General features: G+C 39.1%; 2 protein-coding genes across 4 annotated transcripts; both read left to right on the forward strand.

Annotated features, from left to right (window-relative positions):
• Window positions 1-3,066: 3,066 nt before the first annotated feature.
• Window positions 3,067-15,658, forward strand: HMCES (5-hydroxymethylcytosine binding, ES cell specific). Of its 3 annotated transcripts, none has more exons than XM_034431487.3 (7): window positions 3,067-3,369; window positions 4,746-4,956; window positions 8,259-8,402; window positions 10,009-10,128; window positions 11,644-11,813; window positions 12,524-12,716; window positions 14,149-15,658. In XM_034431487.3, exons 2-7 carry the CDS (start codon window positions 4,774-4,776, stop codon window positions 14,356-14,358), a joined length of 1,020 nt encoding a protein of 339 aa, XP_034287378.2. In that variant the 5' UTR covers window positions 3,067-3,369; window positions 4,746-4,773; the 3' UTR covers window positions 14,359-15,658. The 3 variants fall into 3 exon arrangements, with proteins under 3 accessions (XP_034287378.2, XP_034287377.2, XP_034287379.2); XM_034431486.2 differs by having other exon boundaries at window positions 3,121-3,511; XM_034431488.2 differs by lacking the exon at window positions 3,067-3,369 and adding an exon at window positions 3,405-4,006.
• A 3,223-nt stretch (window positions 15,659-18,881) lies between these two features.
• LOC117673842 (histone H2A type 2-B-like) lies at window positions 18,882-19,792 on the forward strand. Its single transcript, XM_034431490.3, has 2 exons — window positions 18,882-18,983; window positions 19,177-19,792. The coding sequence occupies exon 2, from the start codon at window positions 19,263-19,265 to the stop codon at window positions 19,641-19,643; it is 381 nt and encodes a 126-aa protein (XP_034287381.1). The 5' UTR covers window positions 18,882-18,983; window positions 19,177-19,262; the 3' UTR covers window positions 19,644-19,792.
• The last annotated feature ends 1,065 nt before the right edge of the window (window positions 19,793-20,857 follow it).

Raw genomic sequence — 20,857 nt, forward strand, 5'->3', positions numbered from 1 at the left:
GGAAGAGTCAGAGAAATTTATCTAAATAATGTAAAGGATGAGAGACCATTTTACACAGGGATGAACATATAATACAATACTACAAAGAAGATAGAGATCAACAGAGATAAAGAAGAGATGCTGTTCATGTATGAATAACTCTACAAAAAGACCTCTCAAATTGCTGATAGACATAAAGCTAGACCCAAATATTTTGGAAGGCGTAGTTAAATGGGCTCTAAAAAATATTGCTGACCATAAAGCTGCAAGAGTTGATGAAATGCCAGCAGAACTGTTTAGAACAGAAGTCTCCAATCTTTTCAGCATGTTGACCCTTTCATGAAATTTCAGATTGTTCATCAACCCCTAAACATTTATTATGTGAAAATACAATATTTGGATAGTCCCACAATCCATGGAGTCAATATTCACTACTTTGGGGAACCCGAGTTTAAAATCTTGTAAAATTATGCTGCTAATATTCTGCTTGTAATTGGTAAGCAGATATGGAAACAGTTGAGGTCAGAGAACTGAAAAAGATCAAACTCTAGTCTAGTATCCAGTAAGGCAGTGTTAAAAAAGCTCCAGCTATCTCTGTACTGCAGAATTTGTATGGTAATTAGCAACAGTAAAAATGGAATATGGAGCAATTAATTAGTTCAAAATTAAGAAAGGAGTATGACAAAGTTATATACTGTTAACCTATTTAACTTAAATGAAGATATAAAAATGCTGGACTAGAAAAAAAATAGTATTACAAATGTTGAAAGAAATACTGTACTAACAACCTGAGGTATGCAAATAATTCCGTTTTGGCTGCTGAGCACAAGAAAGACTTAAGAGCTGTTTTGTTGAAGGTGAAAGAAGAACCTTCAACAAAATATTATTTAAGTCTTTCTTGTTTTCAGCAAGCAGATTGATACCACTAGCACATCTGAGATTGCTAATGCCAGCCCATTGCAAATGGGTGAAGAAAAAGTAGTAGTACAGTGGTCTTTATTTAGCAACTATTTGAAGTTATGGCAGATCCTGAAAAAGTTACATATGACCTGGATTCAAAATTGTGATGGCTGCCTCCCTCCCCACAGTCACATGACTGCATTTTGGATGCCCAGCAACTGCCCCACATTTATAGCTATTTGAAGTGCCCCACAATCACATGACCGTGATTTATTATATTTTTCCCAGAAATCAGCTTTTACGTCGTTTCCAGCTAAAAATTCCCCATAGCAAACAATTGTTTGTTTAACTACTGCCACATTCACTGAAAAAAGGTGGTAAAATCAGGCATGGTCACATGTTAACTCATTTAATGACCATCACGACTGGCGATTGAAATTGCAGGCTCAACTATAGCTATAAGTTAAAGACTGCCTGTAATATAGACTATATCTTCCTAGGCTCCAAAATTGAGATACTCACTTTATCATGAAATAAAAAGCATCTGTTTCTTGGGAGAAAAATTAAGATATCAATAAAACACCTGTATTAAAATTAAATCAGTAATGTTACAACAAATATCACTATTATAGGCCTGCTGTATATTCAGTTTGCATAGAAAATATCTTAGAAGTTGAAGCATGTATCTCAAATATTAAAGCATGTATCTTGCAGAATGCTGCCTCATCTATTCTGTGATATGGACAAAATATAATTTTTGTAGCTTATGGAAAGGAATTGTATCATAACAATTTGCAAAACACTTTGAATGCAGACAAAATTAATTTACGGTGTAGGATATAGACACTTGTGAGCCTATTTTAAGGAAGTGTAGAAGTGAATGGGTGAAGTGTTAGCTCTCATGTGCATCAACCCATGAACTGTTTTTTTCTGGGGCAAACAGAATAGTCACAATTTCACTTTGTATGTTTTACACTTAAATCCGCTCTTCTGATTTAAGGGTGGAAGCTATAGTAAAAACTATAGTGAGGGTTCTAAGGACAGATTGAGACATGCTTACTGAATATACTGGCTTGTTTAATTTTTTTCGAAAATGATTACAAGAAAAAGCTGGCCACAAATTGACAACACCCGTTTAATTATAACCTTCAGCTACCGTATCTGGTTTGTAGACATATGGATGATTGTAGGTTGGCAGCTGAGTTAGAAATGTTTATTCATATGTATCCAACAGCCATTCGGCCTTCTTAAGGTCCCAGAGTCCCTTGGGAGTTGGGTAGCATAGAAATATGATAAATTAAATTAAGTATTGTAGTTCTGACACAAAAGCTACACAGGGAGTTAGGATATTTCTGTATAGCCTCTGCGAAGTAGAGAGAAATGACATATAGTGCATGTTTATTAGTAGATTTATGTCCATATGTGATTGTAGAAGAATCCTCCTATCTTGATTTCTGAACCGCAATTCCCCACCACCATCACGCACAACCTCAGCCCTTATAGATTCAAATTCTGAGTTCTACAACTCCTTTTCGGAATGAAGTTTTGCTTTTCAGGCCAGAGTGGCGGAGGCAGATCAGACAAACTTGCAGCGCCGTCCAGGCTGTTTTGACATTCATTCATTCATTTATTTATTTATTTATTTATTTAAATAATCAGTCTCAAGGTTAATGATATTAATCTTGAGACTGAAGGATGCCAATGACTGAATATTAATAATAATAATAATAATAATAATAATAATAATAATAATAATAATAGAATTGAAAGTTGAATCAAATTGAAGTTGAGCGACTGTGGAAAAAGAAATCGTGTGTTGTCCCGATTGTAATTGGAGCCCTTGGAGCAATACCCAAAGGGCTACCCCGCTATTTAGAAATTCTAAATTTGCCGGACTTGAACATTTTGACTCTACAAAAAACCACCTTACTCGGAACAGCTTACATCCTCCGACGATACCTTAACAGTTCCTAGGTCCTTGGTTAGGACTCGAGCTGCTGAGCTATTAACCAGCCTCAAAGGCTGTGAATCTCACTAAAGATTAACCAATAAATAATAATAATAATAATAATAATAATAATAATAATAATAATAATAATAATCAGTCTCAAGATTAATAATATTAATCTTGTCATCATTCAATGACTGATGATGATGATGATGATGATGATGATGATGATGATGAAGTTTCCTGGATGAAGACCTGAAAGCAGCGCGCACCGACCGGGGAAGACGCGTGTCTTCGGAGGGGAGGCGGAGGCCTCGCTGCGCTTCAGTGACGCGGGGGGGGGGGGAGAAATTGGTACCAGCCGCGGAGCGGGTGACTTCCGAGGCAGCGTTTTGAAAAACAAGCTGAGCCGCAAACAGCAACCCTGCCCGGGCTGGACCGACTGACTGACCGACCGACGGCCAGAAGCGGAGGGAGAGGAGCGCTGGAAGGCGGGAAGGGAGGAGGCGCCTGTTTCCTCATCAAAGGAGCTCTTCCCTCTGGTCAGGATCGAATCCGGGAGGCTGAAAGGGGCGGCGGTGGCGGGGATGCGGAAATGGCTTCTGACGTGCTAGGGAAACCTTTTGTGTAGCTGGTCCTGGTGAGCCCCAGATGATCCCTTCCTCTCAAACCTGGGAATCTCCGGTAGGAAAACGGCCACGTCCCTTCTCTTTGCTAGCTTTTCTTACAAGCGCGGCTTAGGCTCCTTTTGGCGCCCAAACCAGGAAGGGAGAAAGAAGGAAGGAAAAGTGGAAGGCGCTGAAGGAAGGAGCATCTCTTCCCAGGTTTCTGGTGTCTGGCAATTTATTGCCTGAAATAAAGCTCCTCTTTGTTTTTGGATGGAGGAGATACTTAACGGTGGATCAGAGGGCGTAGCAGGGGATCTCCGGAGAAGCCGAATTGATGATTTACTTTGGTCTTGTCTGTGGAAGTTAAGAGAACAGGGGTTTCTTATCAAAATTGGCCTTTTCAGACCGGTGGACTATTTCAAGATGCAGATTAGGAAGAAAGAAAAAAAATTAAGGCCCGACTGACACTTCTGGAGGGTGTTGTTGCTTCATCTATTTGTATTGAGGAAAATGTCAGGATACTTTTAAAATTATTCACTTATGAATCACTGTGGAATTTATCAAAAATCAGGTAAAGTGAAGCAGCCAGACTAAAGAGTTGCAGCATCAAGTAAAAAGTAGTTTACTCATTGCAGGGAGAGTGAGACCCTTCACTTTATCAGGCTTAGCTCTCTTGTAGGTTAGTTTCTGCCTTATTAATTTGATTGCAATTTTCTTTTGATTGTTGTGAGCTGCTTAGAGTTTTTGCAAGTTGGACAGTATACAAGTTTAGTTAATAATAATAATAATAATTAGAAGTGAATTGATTTCCAGATAAACATCTTCCAACTTGCGACCTCTCCTGTCGTCTTCCCCATTGGCTTTCTCCCTACAAGCATCCCCCAAGCAAAGTTAATACGGAGGCCATCAGGAAGTCAGAAGTTGACTGCTCTTTTGTTCACCCATCGCCATTTGGTTGATTGGTCTAGTTCAGGGGTTGGCAACCTTAAACAGCCTCAAAGAGCCACAAAGGTTCTAACCAGAAGCCCCCCACCCCCACCCCGTTCAATTCTGGAGCTAACAGGAAGTCCAGTTCCCCCACCATAGTGTCTCCTCCTAGTGCGGTGTCCTTTTTCCTCTACCTGTCCTAACCAAAAGCCCTATCAATTGTGGAGCTGACCAGCAACAGCTGCAGCAGAGGGATGAAAGAGCCACATGCAGCTCCAGAGCCGCGGGTTGCTGACTCTTGGTCTAGTTAAGTAAATATCTCTGAAATGATGACATAACAGGGCTCAGGTTGTCTAGTATGTTCCTAAAACATTGTTTTGTAGGTCACTGTTTTGGGTGCACTGTGGAAGAATGTGCGGACGGACAGCTGTTACTCTGGGAGCAGATCGTATCCGCCGTGCCTGTGCTTATCACAATAATCGAGGAGAAAGAAAGTATCCTGAATGGCAAAATGCTGACAAATATAGCCCTTCGTTCAATAAGAGCCCACAATCTAACAGTCCTGTGCTTCTCTCCCGGCAACACTTTGAGAAGGTGAATTTCTTCAATTAACTTATAACATAATATTTTAAAAAGTTCAGGTAATTCTTGACTTACAACCTTCTGTTTAGCGACCACTTGAACTTTCAATGGCCTTGGAAAAGGTGACTTAAATAGCATTGAAAAAGGTGACTTACAAGTAGTCCTCATACTTATAACCTTTACAGCATCCTTCTGGCCATATGATCAAAATTCAGCCACTTGGCAACAGGCATCTATTTATGTCAGTTGCAGCATCCAGGGGTTATGTGATTGCCATTTGCAACCTTCCCAGCTGGCTTCCAACAAGCACAGTCAAGGGGAGAATTAACTTAACAACTGCAGTGACTTGCATAATAACTGTGGCAAAAATGGTCATACACATTGAGTACAACTCACTTAACACCCACCTTGCTTAGCAGTGGAAATTCTGGTCCCACCTGTGGTCATAAGTCAAAGATTACTTGGAATTGTTTGCTGCATTCGCTTTCTGTTCTCTGACATTTTTACATTCATCCTTCATCCTAGTTAAAGCTGAATTTTTGTTTTAAAAAAATCACAAGCATGTTTTGTCTGCTCTGTGGCATTTTGTAGAAGAACATTAGCTTTCTGTTGTTATAGAAACTACTTATAATAAAGCAACATAAAATGACTTCTGGTTGAATGTTAGGGGGAAAATCCTAATAGCAAAAGCAGGAGAGCAGTTAAATGACCTGATGAATGCTAGGCTCCCCATTACTGCAGGTATTTGAATATCTGGGCTTAAACATACTCCAGAAAAGTTTTGACTTCAGGCCTACTTGGCAGTTTTAAAGTTGTAAGAAATTTATTTTCAGGTTGTTTAAGAAAATGAGAAGAAAAGATTTCGTGTATCTCCCTCATATCAGTGAGCTCAAATATATGTGTTGCTTGTAGATATTGAGGTGATTATGCCACAATTGGAATTATGCTCATTTACCCTCATTCCTGGATGAGTTCAAGCAGAGAGACAAGCAACTGTTAGCAAAACTTGAAGAAGGTGTTTTTGATTACGTATATAAAGTTTTCTCATTCTATGAACAACACATTCTTCTTGTTAAATACATCATAGTTTTAAAAGTTGTGATAATTGGGAAAGTTGACTAAAATATACATTTCAAAAAGTTGTTAATTGCACTGTTATTCTGTAGAAATAATCAACCAGCATCTGCATATTGTAGATATAAACAGCATCTCAGATAGTTCTTCTCCAATGCCATATTAGTTATATATCTCTTGGCTGGTAGACCTTGGATATATAAAATTATGTCTTGCACCAAAGAAAGTGTGTGTGTGTGTAGCTTTTTATTGAATTTTATTGAAGCTATTTTAGAGTTAGATAAGTGTCCCTTAAAAATAAAGGAACAGTGGCCTCTCCCTTTAGAAATCATTACTAATAATCTATAAAGGAATTTTTTGGTCTGCATATGATCTTTCTAGTTTCACGTGCTTAAATGCTGCAGATTTATTTAAATTAATCCACTATAACGTTTTTCCTGGTTTTCAAATATGCACGCTATTGTATTATCTGTTAGATAAACCCATGCACACAGGTATGAGGGGAGATAATAATAGTGTCCATTTTATAATAACACTAACTGCTCAAGCTTTAAAAAATACTTAAATGGGACATGATTTTACTTGTAGTTCAAAATAAAGATGTTTGGCATTTCAAAATAATAAAGTATCAGATCACTGCACACACTCAAATTTGAAACCTCATATAAGCATAACGCTTTTTCAAACTATTTCCTCTTTCATTTTCCTGTCTAAATGCTCAGGATAACAATCTACAGAAGTTTTAGCAGTTCATAAAATCACAAAGAGAGAAAAATAAACGAAGTTAATAAAGATTGCCACAGAGTCATATATTTTTCTCTTCCACTAGAAAAAAATTCTTCTGCTACTTCATTGGTAATTTATTTGTTATGCTGTGCTTCATAGGCAACAACATATAGTAAAGAATATTTCCTTGGGGAAAAAGAGATACATACACAGGATTAGCAAGCACGAGGCAAGACAAAAGGGGAATGGGCACACTTGAGGGGAAATAGATAACCAAATATTGTATTGGTGATTTTAAACATTTGGAATGCTGTGATGGCAAAAGCACCAAATTGACCCACAAAACATAATGAATATGGCATTAGAAACAAAGTTTTCAACATTTTTTAATATTTAAACTTATATGTGTATTGTAAGATTTCAAACAAAAATGTTGGTTTTTTTAAAAACCTGAATTTAAAGCTATTTAGAACTGATGCCCAGGGTATCACTGAAAGTGAATTTGATTAAAAAGAAGAAATGAAAGCCGTTGGTCTGTTTCAATTGTTTTAACTGAGAAAGTGCGAGAAATGACTCATTTAGGTAATGGAAGATATTTATAAATGCATTGTGTTTACTTGCAGGATTCTTCTGATTTGCATTTGCATTGTCTGGGCTCAAACCAAGCAAATTGAGTCTAATTAGAACTTGGATCACAGAGCCTGGAAATTCCATGTGTGTTTGTTAAACTTGGAAATTGAAAATAATCCCAAAAGCAATATCAACCCACTTCTATATTTCTGCCAAGAAAACTACACAGACATGTCTGTGAAATCTTCAGAAATGCAGCTCATTTTGAAGAGACTTATCTTTTGGAGGAGTGTTTTGGAATATATGACTCGGTGTGCACTCCAATATATCTCTAAAATTCCTATATAAAATAATTGAGCTTTTCTTATGATACCAACAGCTTGACTTCCTCCTTTCACATTTTTACAAAATTTTGCCACTCATTCTTTCAATAACTGAGCTGACTAGCTGATTATCACACACACACACACACACACACACACACACACACACACACACACACACAAAGTAGGGCTACCATATTTAGTCTGCAAAAACCCAGATTACTAGATGATAGCAAAGAGGTTTTTGTAAACATGTCTGAAGTTCTGCAGCCCATCAGACCTCTAACAAAGATAAAACTCAAGCTACTTATAAGATATAAATACACAGAAGCATATATTGTTCATTGGTGAGAAATGGGGAGTTGCATATTCAAGCAAGGTACACATCCTTAGCTGAATCTGCACATGCAGCCTCTTTCTTGAAATAACTTTTTAAAAGTCTGATTTTCTCTTTTAAGCAGCTGATTAATTAAGGTTTTTGCTATTTAAAACACATCAGCATTTACAATACCAGGAGTGATATGCACAGGGTTTTTGAACAGTCTTTGATTGTAGAGTAATCTTAATTTTATGTATCTATGCATGCTTCTTCACAATATTTCCTTTTCTGATTTATGAAAGAATGCCAATTCTTCTGAGCGTATCCTTGTAGCCATGCGGTGGGGCCTAGTTCCAGCTTGGTTCAAGGAAGCTGACCCATCTAAAATGCAGTACAACACTTCCAATTGTCGGAGTGATACCATGATGGAGAAATTCTGCTATAAGGTTAGTTGTATAGTTTGGGAAAAAAGTCTTTGTTTCCTTCCAGCCATGACCTTCGTGACTTTTGGATTACACATGAAAACTGGAGCTTTGTTTAAAATATGTTACCAACATCAAGATGCTGCAAACGCTACATGTTATTTTTTTTCTGAAAAAGGAAAAGCCCAGTTAGTGACACCATTTCAAATGCTTGACAGAACGAAATATTGACTTTTAAGACAGGCCTGTAGAACTACAATAGTATAAATAAGCCCATTAAAAACTAATATAAAGGCTGAATATAATTACTTTTTTCTACAATGTTTTTTTTGAAGGATCAGATTATTGCATAACGATTAAACAGAATCAGGAAATGATATACACATGACTAAGGAAATATAGTAGATATCTCCTGGAAAGCTAAGTGTTCTTCTGTATAGCAACAAATAACCTCAAGTTTGATCTATAATGACTTGGTAGCTTAACCAATATTATGGGAAACTGCTTTTACTGCTTTTTTATTTTTTCCAGTTGCATTTTCCTTCCTTTTTCCCCCAGACCTCAAAAGAATTGAAGTAGGGGAATATAAAAACAAGAACTGCTGCAATCTAATGTAAACAAATGAGGTTCTTACTTGCTGTTTTATCAGTATAATTCTGGAACATGAATAAAATCCTGTTATTCTCATTAGAGAACAAAATCCCATCAGAAACAAACCAAATATCTTATTCCTCGGATCATTTATGAATCTGGAAGCTGATTTCATAATTCAAATTTGAAGTGTAACTTATTGAATAAACCAGGAGCCCCAGTATAATCATTTCTTCTTGGGAATCTTCTGGTCTTTCTTGTAAAAGAAGCCTTATTTTGAAAAGGAAGTTGGTATTCTGAAGAATTCTGGCTTTGCATTCTGACTAAGTAAGGCTTTCGAGAATTATCAACCACAAATTTGTCTAATGAATAAGGAGAACACCAGTGTTTTCAATAGGCTTATTTACACTATTGTAGTTCTACCTGCTTTCTTAAAAGTCAGTATTTCATTCTGTCAAGCAGAATGAAAATTAGAGCAGAAAATTCAGAACAGTTAGCAAAGATTAGCTAATTTGGGGGGAAAACAATTCTTCATTTCAGCAAAGAAATCCCTCATACATTTTAAGTGATACAGTGTTTATTTTCACACAACAGTGAATGTTGAGGACTTACTATATGGAGGTCAAAATAGTGTAATCATTAAAATTAGAACTTTGTACCAACCTGGATTTTAAGGAGAGATGGCAAGACGGAGCACAGGTGTGCACTCACGTAGCACCTCTTTAAATCATATGTAATATTCCTTGTCCTGGGATTGAATGGCAGTGGTCAAGCAAACACAGGAACTCTGCAGCAATTATTGACAGATGTTATTTGTTTCTGTGCATTTTGAATCACCTTTCTCCCTTTGAATCCTGATTGCTGCACAGTCCTAATTAAAACTTAGAGTGAACTCTTGTTCTGAATATGATTTTATAGCCTGCTCTATGTGGTAGTATTATAATCTGCCAGCAACAACCATAAAATGTATCCTTTTAATGCATTTGAAGTTAGCATTGAATAGATTGCTTTTAATCCTACTCCTCTCTTTTTTTCAAAGGTACCTCTCTCAAAAGGCAAACGGTGTGTGGTGCTGGCTGATGGCTACTATGAATGGCGACAACATAATGGACAAAAGCAGCCATATTTCATTTACTTTGCCCAAACTGAGCAGGAAATGGTATAATATTATTGCAATTGTTATATTTCATGCTGAAGTTTCATTGATGTTTTTTTAAAGCTATCCCCATAAAAGATTATTGCTACTACTATTAATATTAGATTTGTCAGATAGAAATGGATGGAACTGTGCCTTTACATTTCCCCCTTTTTGTCATAACTGCCACAACTCAGGTTGAAGATGGTCATATATTATCCTGCTTGCTTAAAGACTTGCTTAAAGTTGAGGAAATGTGGTATTCCTAAACATACATTTTATTCTTGAAACACTTGAGTCCCTGGGCATTTAACAATTCCAAATGTATCACTGGTAAACTCTGCAATAACCTGGCACTTATACACAGATCAGCTTGACATTTCCAGTTTAGAATAATGAATAAAATGTATTGCTAAAAACATCCTAGCACGTATAATACATGATGTCAGAAATATCTGGAAGGACAAACGGGGCATTTTTGCCTAGCATCTAAAAGAAGAAAGTAACATAGGCACAAAGCAAAATTCCCTGAGGAATGGTGATAATACAACTAAAATGGAGTTGTTGTGGCACAGTGGTTAGAATGCAGTATTGCAGGCTAACTCTGCCTGCTACCAGAGTTCGATCTTGACCAGCTCAAGCATGATTCAGCCTCCCATTCTTCTGAGGTTGGTAAAATGAAGACCCAGATTGTTGGAGGTAATATGCTGGCTCTGTAAACTGCTTAGAGAGGGCTGTAAAGCACTAAAGGCAAGGGTGAAATCCAGCAGGTTCTGGAGAACCGGTAGCAGAAATTTTGAGCAGTTCGGAGAACCGGCAAATACCACCTCTGGCTGGCCCCAGAGTGGGATGGGAATGGAGATTTTGCAGTATTCTTCCCCTGCCACACCCAGCAAGCCAGTAGTAAAAGAAATTGGATTTCACCACTGACTGAAGGGGTATATAAGTCTAAGTGCTATTGCTAAAATTATTAACATTGCTTCATATGACAAAAACCTGGAAACCAGGCTAAGCTGTAAACAGCTTATCAAATATCGAATAAAGTTGTTTGAATTGTATTCTGAAATCAGTAACCGAGATAAGTTTCCAGCACCCGATTTTACTACTAAAAATGGTAAATTATTTGTGAAGACCTTTTTTCAATGATATTCAATTTTTGAGCAGTCTTCAAAGACAACCCCACATATGATATTATGTAGTAATCTAAGAAATTATCAGAGCCCGGATAATTCTGGCAAACAGATTTAATTTAGATAATTCACAAGCTTAATTTATAAAATTCATTCTGAGTCAGAGGAACCATTTTGTTCTCTAGTGTCAAAACATTGAGTTATGAGTTAAATTTCAGTTATTGTGATATAATTATGCAGCAGTAACACATTCAATAATAATTTGATGTTCCATGCAATTATAATGGTGTTAGTTAAGGACTAATAAACCAAAGTTTATGTGCAAGAAGATAAACTTAAGGATAAGAAATCTAAAGTTGTGATGTTTGTCTGTTTAAAAGGTGATCCTCTGCTGTCTTTTTTTTTTAAGTTCACCAAACCAGAAATGGAAGATGAGGTGGAAGATTCAAAAGGGAGGAAGCTGCTTACCATGGCTGGGATTTTTGATTGCTGGGAGCCCCAGAATGGAGCAGAACCATTGTATAGTTACAGTGTCATCACAGTAGATGCATCTGAATGTGTAAGATCCATCCATCACAGGCAAGAGAGACATGACTAGAGAGTGCTTCTCACAGAACATACTGTAAAATGTAGTAATTTAATGCTTCATAAATTGCACTTCCTGTTGTCTAATTTTTTTCTGTATTTACCAGATAGTGTCCCAAAGGTGCTTTTTCTGGAGGCAACTGGACTTCCTTGTTTTTTCTTCGAAGACGTTTTGTTTCTCACTCAAGAAACTTCTTCAACGTTCTTCTTCTTGGATGAGAAGCGAAATGTCTTCAAAGAAAAAACAGAGTCCAGTTGCCTCCAGAAAAAGCACCTTTGGGACAACCATGACCTTGATGAGTGAGAATCTCTACAGACTTTTACCAGATAGTGTGTTTAATTTTAAATATCAAAGTCAGGATATGAAAGGTTATCTAATCTTATAAAATGGAGGCTTCTTATAAGATGCCTATATGAAATAGGCATCTATGGTGATTTCTGTATGACTTATTCAAATAGAAATAATAATTAAGCTTTGTTCTAAACCTCCTACGTTGTTTGATCAGTGTAATCCTTGGAGAAATTAAGTAAGCTTTTAATGAGGGTGCTGCAATATCAGACTTTTTTTTTTTTTGCTGAATTTGATTTTTAGAATCTGGTTCATATTGATGCTTGGCCTTTTATGTTTTCTATTATTACAGGTTGTGGATTAGTTTAGATGTTTTTTTTCCATCACTAAAATCTATGTCTTTCTACTTGTCTAGAATGCCAGCTATTCTGGATGGGGACGAAGCAGTTAAAAAATGGCTTGACTTTGCAGAAATACCCACAGAAGCAGCACTTCACCTTATCCAGCCCACAGAAAACATTGCCTTCCATCCTGTGTCAACAATAGTGAACAATTCCCGAAATAATTCATCAGAATGCATTTTACCCATTGAATTGGATCCCAAGAAAGTATGTTTGCATTTCCTTTTCTAGGATATATATTCAACCTCCCAATCTATTTTACAACCCTGTAATTTTATGGTGGTCTCCCATCCAGATATTAAGCATGGCTGACCCTGCTTAGTTTCTGAGATTGACTAAGATGCTGCCCCCTGCTTTTAGGCTAAGCATCTCTATGCCAAAGTAAATGTCACACTGATGTTACTGATTGACTTGGAGAGCATGAAATTCAAAGATGGAGTGCATGTACAGCTTCTGCATCTGTATTCTGTTTACCAGTTCATAGGTAAAAAAATATTATTTTAGGGTCTTAATCAAGCTTTCCTGGATAAATTGGTGTGTGTAATCCCGATAAACTGAAATTGCCCTCATCAGATACCGTGTTTCTCTGAAAATAAGACCCAGTCTTATAGTTTTTTTGAACCCGAAATAAGCTCTTGGCCTTATTTTCAGGGAGGTCTTATTATTTTGGGGTACGTGAAGGAAGATGGGGCTCCTCTTGCCATCTTACCTGATTTCCAGCTTTGCATTTAAATACTTTCGGGGGGAGACTTATTTTAGTGCATGCGCTCAAAAGCCCGATTGGGCTTATTATCAGAGGATGTCTTATTTTCGGGGAAACTATAAATTTGTTTTCTTGGGTGGAGTGGTTTGGGAATCTTTTCTTTTCAGTACAGGTAGCCTTCAACTTATAACCATCCGTTTAGTGACTGTTCAAAGTCATAATGGGGCCTGGTGGCTCAGCAGACTAATAGCATTGTGATTAACACCAGCTGTCTGCAATTACTGTAAGTTCGAATCTCACCAGGCTCAAGGTTGACTCAGCCTTCCATCCTTTCTAAGGTAGGTTAAATGAGGACCCAGTTTGTGGGGGCAATAAGTTGACTTTGTATAAATATACAGAAGTATGAAGGCTATTGCTTAACGCATTGTAAGCCACCCTGAGTCTCCAGAGAAGGGCGGAATATAAATCAAATTAAAAAAAAATAATAATGGCACTGAAAAAAGTGACTTATGACTGTTTTTCACTTTTACGTCCATTGTAGTATCCCCATGGTCATATGATCAATATTCAGCCACTTAGCAACTGGCTCATATTTATGATGGTTGCAGTATCCCAGGGTCATATGATCACCTTTGTGACCTTCTAACAAGCAAAGCCAATAAGGAAGCCAGATTCACTTTACAACTGTGTTACTAACACTGTGATTTTTTTAACCACCATGGCAAGAAAGATCATAAAATGGGGGAAAACCCACTTAACAACTGTCTCACTTAGCAATGGAAATTCTGGGTTCAATTGTGGTAGCATTTTTCATTTAACCAAGTTGGAATGTGACATGAGACAACTAAATTGTAATATCAAGATTCACTAAACCAGTCTGTCGTTTTGAATGGACTAGTCATAAAAATCTTATTTTTCTTATTTTGTATCTTCCAGAATACCAAAATCAATGCAAGCAGCACAGTAATGCTGAACTGGTTAAAAAACAAAGGCCCCAGGAAAGATGAGAAGGATGAAGACAATTTACCAAAGTGGTCCAGCCAGTTCATCCAGACACCACCGTGTAAAAAAACTAGCATGGACTTAATGCACCAGTGGCTCAAAAAAGATGGAGAACCTTCTGCAAAGCAACTGAAAAAGCAGTGATAATTTGGTTACATTGCTTATTACCGAGCCTGTTCTTAGCCAAAGAGGATCTTATGTGTTGAGTTATTGCAATATTTAAATTTAAAGTTATTGCAATATTTAAATTTCTGATTTAGATTGTAATACATCTATAAATAAATTATAAGACTTCAGATATGCTTCCTTTCTGATGTTGAGTAGATGACATTTAACACTTAGTTTCTTTTGTCTGAAAGAAATAAGGTATAGATGTTAATGCAGCATTGACTTGACCTTGCCAATGTTGAAAAAGCAATAAGCGTTCCAAAATATGTAAGAAGTGAAGGATTTAATGTTATTTTTTTCTCCTCCAAGGACACAAGCAGAGATTTGGTTTGTCATGGTTATCATCTTAGTATTCATTCAATTCACTTTGTGGATTGCTTCATCTTTTATGGGGAAAAAATAGGTCACTGTTAATGCTGGAGATTTGCTGCTGCACAGTGAGAATGATAATTTATACTGAAACCAGTTCACGTTTTTATCCTTTTTAATCTGTTTTGGAAGATGTGGAATGTCATCTGCAAGCAATATACAAATATAATTCCTACTGGTTGGGAAGCTATTCCAAAAGGATCTTGTTTCACTATTTTGGATTTATTATTCGTTCCAAACCTTTGATAGTATTGTTTAACAAATTCATCAAAGCTGTAATGATGATCAGGCCACCACTGTAGTCAATATTTTGAATAGGTGGTATGAAAATAGCAAGGAAGAAAGAAAGAACTTTAGCCTTGTTTTTTGGGGGGAAATGAGGATAGGTAGCACTAGTGTTGGCTGTATTAAGGAGTAAAAATGCAATACTGTAAACTAAAGCGTTATAGGGTCAAGAGACAAAGACAGAATGTTAGCTGTTTACAAGGAGTCATACTGGACTCAAGGCAGTGTTGCGGTTCAGCCTAAGAGACATCAGGACCATTATTGTCAAAAGGGAGAGCTGGATAGTTAAAACGGTACTTCAGAAGATAAATCCACCTTTATGCATAGGATCAACTTATTCCACTCACAGAGAGCTAGAGTACAAGGCCTGAATAGGTCTGAATAGGTATCTTCACAAAATCCTGGGCTAAAGAGGGGGGAGAGCATTTAATTTTTTTCATTGGTTACATGATCATTCGTTTTATTAGATATGAAGAAAAATAGTTGGGTTCCAATTATTCATAGTTCCGCTGAAATGCATGAAAGATTGTTCACTAAAATAAGGCAAATTTGGGATACTTTTAAAGGTTTTAATACATAAACAATGCTGGCAGTATAAATAAAGATTTTGTTCAGAATTAAACCTATTTTGACATCATTAATTTCTAACCTTCTGACAACAGCCTTAGAAATAAAAAAGCATTTAGCTATCCCGTTAATGTTTGCACACATACAATTCCTACTAAATACAGTAAAATACAATTTACAGTGAGAGTTACTGTAACATATCTCCCTTATGTTGATATTTATAAAAGCATACAATAATATATACAATCAGAATTCTGGGCATTTGATTATTCAGTGCAGAAAGTATTCCCAATCCTGAAGAGTTTGTACTTTTCCACCAATTCATGTTGTAGCCATTTTGAACATTCTGTAGTTTGTGCCATCTCTTATAGGCTTCTTGTACTATCATTGGGAATGATGCAGGATTGTCTTTCCAATTATTTAAGAATGGCTACAATTGGAACTGAAGAAGAAGGGTATTGTCTGTAATCAGCTTGCTAAGATCTCCTTACTGGATAGCGAGAGAAGTTTAAGGAGGGATGCAGTTTCTCCATGGCCTTGATAGCGATTAGCTCCAAAAATATCCAGAGCCCAAGCTAAAAATGGGCATGACCATCTGTTTTCATGAACGGAGATCTTTTGTGAACACTTCCTTTGAAGGCTCAGGTGAACCTTTTTGGCCATGGCAACAGTTTTATGTAATTTAATTATGTGTGTGCTAATTTATAGTTATGGGAGTACGGAGAAGAGTCTCTTCAATATTAGTTGCACATTTGGTAATAATTTTATAATTTTACAGTGACTGCAGCTGTTGCTGAAATAGCTGCGGGGGGGGGAGATCTACATTACCGAGCAGCTGATTATATTTCTCCCTGCTTTTTATTGGCCCAGTTTATTGAATTATTCCAAAATTTCTCTTCCTCACTTAAATATGTATAACCTGCTCAGTACAAGGAAACATCCAAGTAACAATCTTGAATAGCAGTTTGCTAATTTTAGTTAGTTCCAAAAAGTCAAGAGCTCAAGGGAATGTACATAGAGGTCCCTATTTTTCTTAACAGCAATCCTGTGAGAAGATTGGGCTGTGAGATACTTGAATATGCTTCACAATTTGTAATAATAGGACATGATAGACAAACGTAAGTAAATCATCCATTATAGGGTTTTCTGCCTAAACAGAGAGTTGGACTAGAAGACCTCCAAGGTTTCATTTTGATTCGATCCTATCCTATCCTATCTTATCCTATTCCATCCCCAATGCCCAATCTGGCATTTGATCAGATATTTTATTACTATTATTATGATTGGTTGCACAGTCAGCCAGATGTTTAGATTGGATGAGTCCTCAAAGATCTGGGGTACCCAGATGTTTGATGTTGTTAAAGGTATTGTGCAGGACATAAACAGTTCCAAGTAGAGTTTCCTTTTGCAACTGACTGATGGTAATTCTGAAAAAAAACCCATTATTCTTTTGCCTTTCTCCGAATTTGTAGATCTGATGGGAAAGAATTAATAACTTTTAATTTCTCCATATTCATACACCACTTTAAATGCAATTCCTTCTCCTTAGCTGCATGATGCTAGAACTCTGGAAAAAAATCACATTCAAGAGGTTTGTGACTTTAACAACAGTCACAAAACTTCTGCTAAATGTGTATGTCTTTATCTTTCCTGCTTCTGGACTGAGCAACCTTCGCAAATATCCAAGCCACAGCTCCAGCTAAGTTTCCAGAAGGCAAACTAAAACCGGTCCCCATCCACATGCAGTTTGTTTAGATATTGCACAAATAAATAAAAATTGGAATAAACCCATCCCACTCTTTCTTGTTAGCCCACCACATTTTGTGACAAACCTGGCATTTCTTTACATGGACCTTTACAGAGCGGTTGGGTAATACCGATCCTTCGAATGCATTTGCACTTGTGTCAGTTAACCACGAACTAGGGAGCGAGAAACAAAATTATCCTGGGAAAATGAATTTGGCGTGGCACTGAAGGAAATACCCTGCTCCGCCACCTCTTACTCACTCTAATGCTTCAAAGCAGATTGGCCGTTCCAGGTGACAATGCACTAGAACAGGGGTCTCCAACCTTGGCAACTTTAAGACTTGTGGACTTCAACTTGTGGAGTTGAAGTCCACAAGTCTTAAAGTTGCCAAGGTTGGAGACCCCTGCACTAGAAGCAGCAAGCAAAAGAAAGTGCTTCTCTTTCTTCAGCTCCTTCTGTCACTCTGTGCGGAAGACCGGAGGTCTCCCGAAGGTTGCAACTTCTGCACCTTAATATGCTTAATCCTGAGGGAGTCCTTGGTGTTGTCTGAGGTGTTTTTTTGTTTTGTTTTTTGCAGACATTTCATTGCCAAACTTGGTGCTTACAGAATTTTTATCATTGATTTCACAACATACAGACAGACTTAATCATAGTTTCTATTGGGAAAATGTGACCATCTTAGACCAAGCCAAGTGAATTCAATTCAAATCTTTATTGTCAGTGCACAACATATGTGCAATGAGATTGGTTGAGCTCCCTCAGTGCACCCCCCCAACACAATACAACTCACAGTGAAGACAGAAAATCCCTAACCCAATAAATCATATTAACAAAACACCCAGTCCTATTGCACCAGTGTGAACATGTCACACATTGCGCCGGCCCTGCAGTCCATCATACTACATAGAACGTAGTCCAAAGACCAAGTCCATAGTCCAAACACACTAGGGAATTTCTAGAAGCCTGGCACTCTGTCAGATTAGCCATCAATAGACATATAGACATTAAAAATATCTATAGACTATGCAAAAGAGACAATCAAGCAGGGAACCTCCCCCCCCCCAACAATCAGCACCCAGATCAGCAGAGATAACTCCAAGGTTAACATCAGGCAAATCATCAAGTAAACGATACCCCAATCAAGAAACTGCCAAAGAAGCCAACAGCAAACAGCCCGATCAAAGAATCTCTACCAACACTTGACAGGGCAAGCCACCAGAATATAAACTGACAGCAAACAGCACTCCTTGCTAGCACTTGATGACGTTACCTAGTTTGGGTAATGAAACGTCTGCAATAAAAGAAGCAAGCTCAGAGAGCACCAAGGGCGCCTCCTGTCAACCCTGAGCTACAAAATATTCCCCTTTATTAATACTTAATCCTTTTGCACGCACCCAGAGGTCTTTCGCTCCGCCGCTGCCCTACTTCTCAGCCGAGCCCGAATATGGAGGACGCCAGCTACTATGCAAATCAGAGATCGGAGTGCCCCGCCAATAAGAGCGCAGCTCCGCTCTCTCGGCCGCCAATGGGAAGCCAGCGAGAGGATGCGCTTGGATTTATATCCTTCAGCTCCTCGCGCTTGTTGTCATTGCAGCTGCGGCTATTCCGGGGGCCCCCGTGGAAGTAACCAACGGTAAGGGGGGGGAGGGGGAATCCCAAGGAGAGCTAATCGGAGAGCTGGTGGATCGGGGTCATTAGATCGGGTTGAGGCCGCGGGTGGGAGGAGTGTGGAATGCGCGGCGTCAGCGTCCTGCCGCTCTTCTAGTCGCCCCCCTCCCCGCCGCCGCTTTGCTTACGCGGGTGTTATTTCTCTCCCGTTTATCCAGACGAGGCCGTTTCTGCCTGCCTGCCTGTCTTTTGCAACCGGGTCTCGGCGCCTTAGCTCTTCCCGAGCGCCCAGCCTCGCCCCGTTATGTCCGGCCGAGGTAAATCCGGAGGTAAAGCCAGAGCCAAAGCCAAGTCTCGCTCCTCTCGTGCCGGCCTCCAGTTCCCCGTCGGGCGAGTGCATCGGCTGCTGCGGAAGGGCAACTACGCGGAGCGTGTGGGCGCCGGAGCGCCTGTTTATTTAGCTGCCGTGCTCGAGTATCTCTCGGCTGAGATCCTGGAACTGGCCGGCAACGCTGCGCGGGACAACAAAAAGACCAGGATCATCCCTCGGCACCTGCAGCTGGCCATTCGCAACGACGAGGAGCTCAACAAGCTGCTGGGCGGGGTGACTATCGCCCAGGGTGGGGTTCTGCCCAATATCCAGGCCGTGCTGCTGCCCAAGAAGACCCAGAGCTCCAAGAAATGAAGCCGGTTGCCTGGCTAAAGGAAAGCGCTCGCCCGTTTATTTCCTTGCGCCCCACCCACAGGATCTGGTGCAGCGGCCACCGGGCATTTTCTCCTCCTTTCCTTCCTTCCGCGTCACTTGGTGCAGCAGCCCAGGACCGGGCAGATGATTTATTTACCGCATCGTCTGTCCTGGTGCAGCCGGCGCTGAGGTGTCCCCGCTCGCCCTTTCCGTGCTAACCTGATCCTGGCCCTCTTGCCTGCCTGCCTCCCTCCCCCCCAGCCCACGTCTCGGTGCTGCTGGTGCTACAACCGCTGGGTTCCTCAGTGCGCTTCCTCGCCTGGCCCAACGCTGAGTCCCCTGTGCTCCTTTTCAATTCTGGAGACTTGAGGTGGGAAAGAGCGGTCGTCATTTTTCGTGTCACCGAAAAGGGCACGTGCTTCGGGCCTGGCTGCCATCTAGCGCCCTGCAAATAGATGGTTTTTTTTTTCTCCGCCGCCCCTTTTCTCTGGGACGATTGAGCCTAACATCCCATTGCCTTGAGAGCTGTATAGCTTCAGCGAGTGGGGGGTGGGGTGGGGGGCGCAGTGGTTCCCCCCCTTCCCCCCCCCTTTGCTCCCTTAAATAGCTTTGATTCTTCTGGAGAAGAGGAGGGGGGGAAGGATTAGGCTTTTTTTTGACACTACAGTGGTCTTTGCATTTTTATCCTTGGAGAACTGAAAAAAAATGGGAGTCATGATGATGGGAAAGTCATGAAAGCAGCACAGGCCAACATTGGGAAAGCAAGAAACTGCTTAGATAGTAGGCCTCACTATGTGACAATGCTGATTTTATATCTCTTTCTGTACCTAAAAGGTGAGAGTATACAGAAGGAAGGAAGGGTTGGCCATTGCATTGCACCAACACTCGACTTAATCTCTAAAAACTGTGCGGTCCCAGAGCTGGAGATTGTGATGGATCGTTCTCTCTGATGTTGTTGCACATCCCCTTTAAATGTGATCATGAATTTATGAATTGAAAATGTGGGAGGGAAGGAAGTGGTCAGGAATTTCTAAATGTGAAAATAACTTTTTTTTTTTTTTTTTTTTGCTGAGAAAGGAATAGCTTCATATGTTAATGTTTCCCTTGTGTTTGCTTTATGATGAGCTATTGTGTAGTTGTACTGGCACTCCATTCCTGTTTCTTGAGTTTTGGTTTGTTGTGTTGTAGCAAAATCTTAAATGAGTAAATAATCT

Source organism: Pantherophis guttatus, chromosome 2 (genome assembly GCF_059756535.1).
Source record: "Pantherophis guttatus breed Tessera chromosome 2, ASM5975653v1, whole genome shotgun sequence".
NCBI lineage: Eukaryota > Metazoa > Chordata > Lepidosauria > Squamata > Colubridae > Pantherophis > Pantherophis guttatus.

Coding starts and splice junctions, on each gene's coding strand:
- LOC117673842 (XM_034431490.3), top strand. CDS start 19,263: ATGTCCGGCCGAGGTAAATCCGGAGGTAAAGCCAGAGCCAAAGCCAAG.
- HMCES (XM_034431487.3), top strand. CDS start 4,774: ATGTGCGGACGGACAGCTGTTACTCTGGGAGCAGATCGTATCCGCCGT. Junction 4,957..8,258: donor CCCGGCAACACTTTGAGAAG/GTGAATTTCTTC, acceptor GATTTATGAAAG/AATGCCAATTCTTCTGAGCG. Junction 12,717..14,148: donor TTGAATTGGATCCCAAGAAA/GTATGTTTGCAT, acceptor TGTATCTTCCAG/AATACCAAAATCAATGCAAG.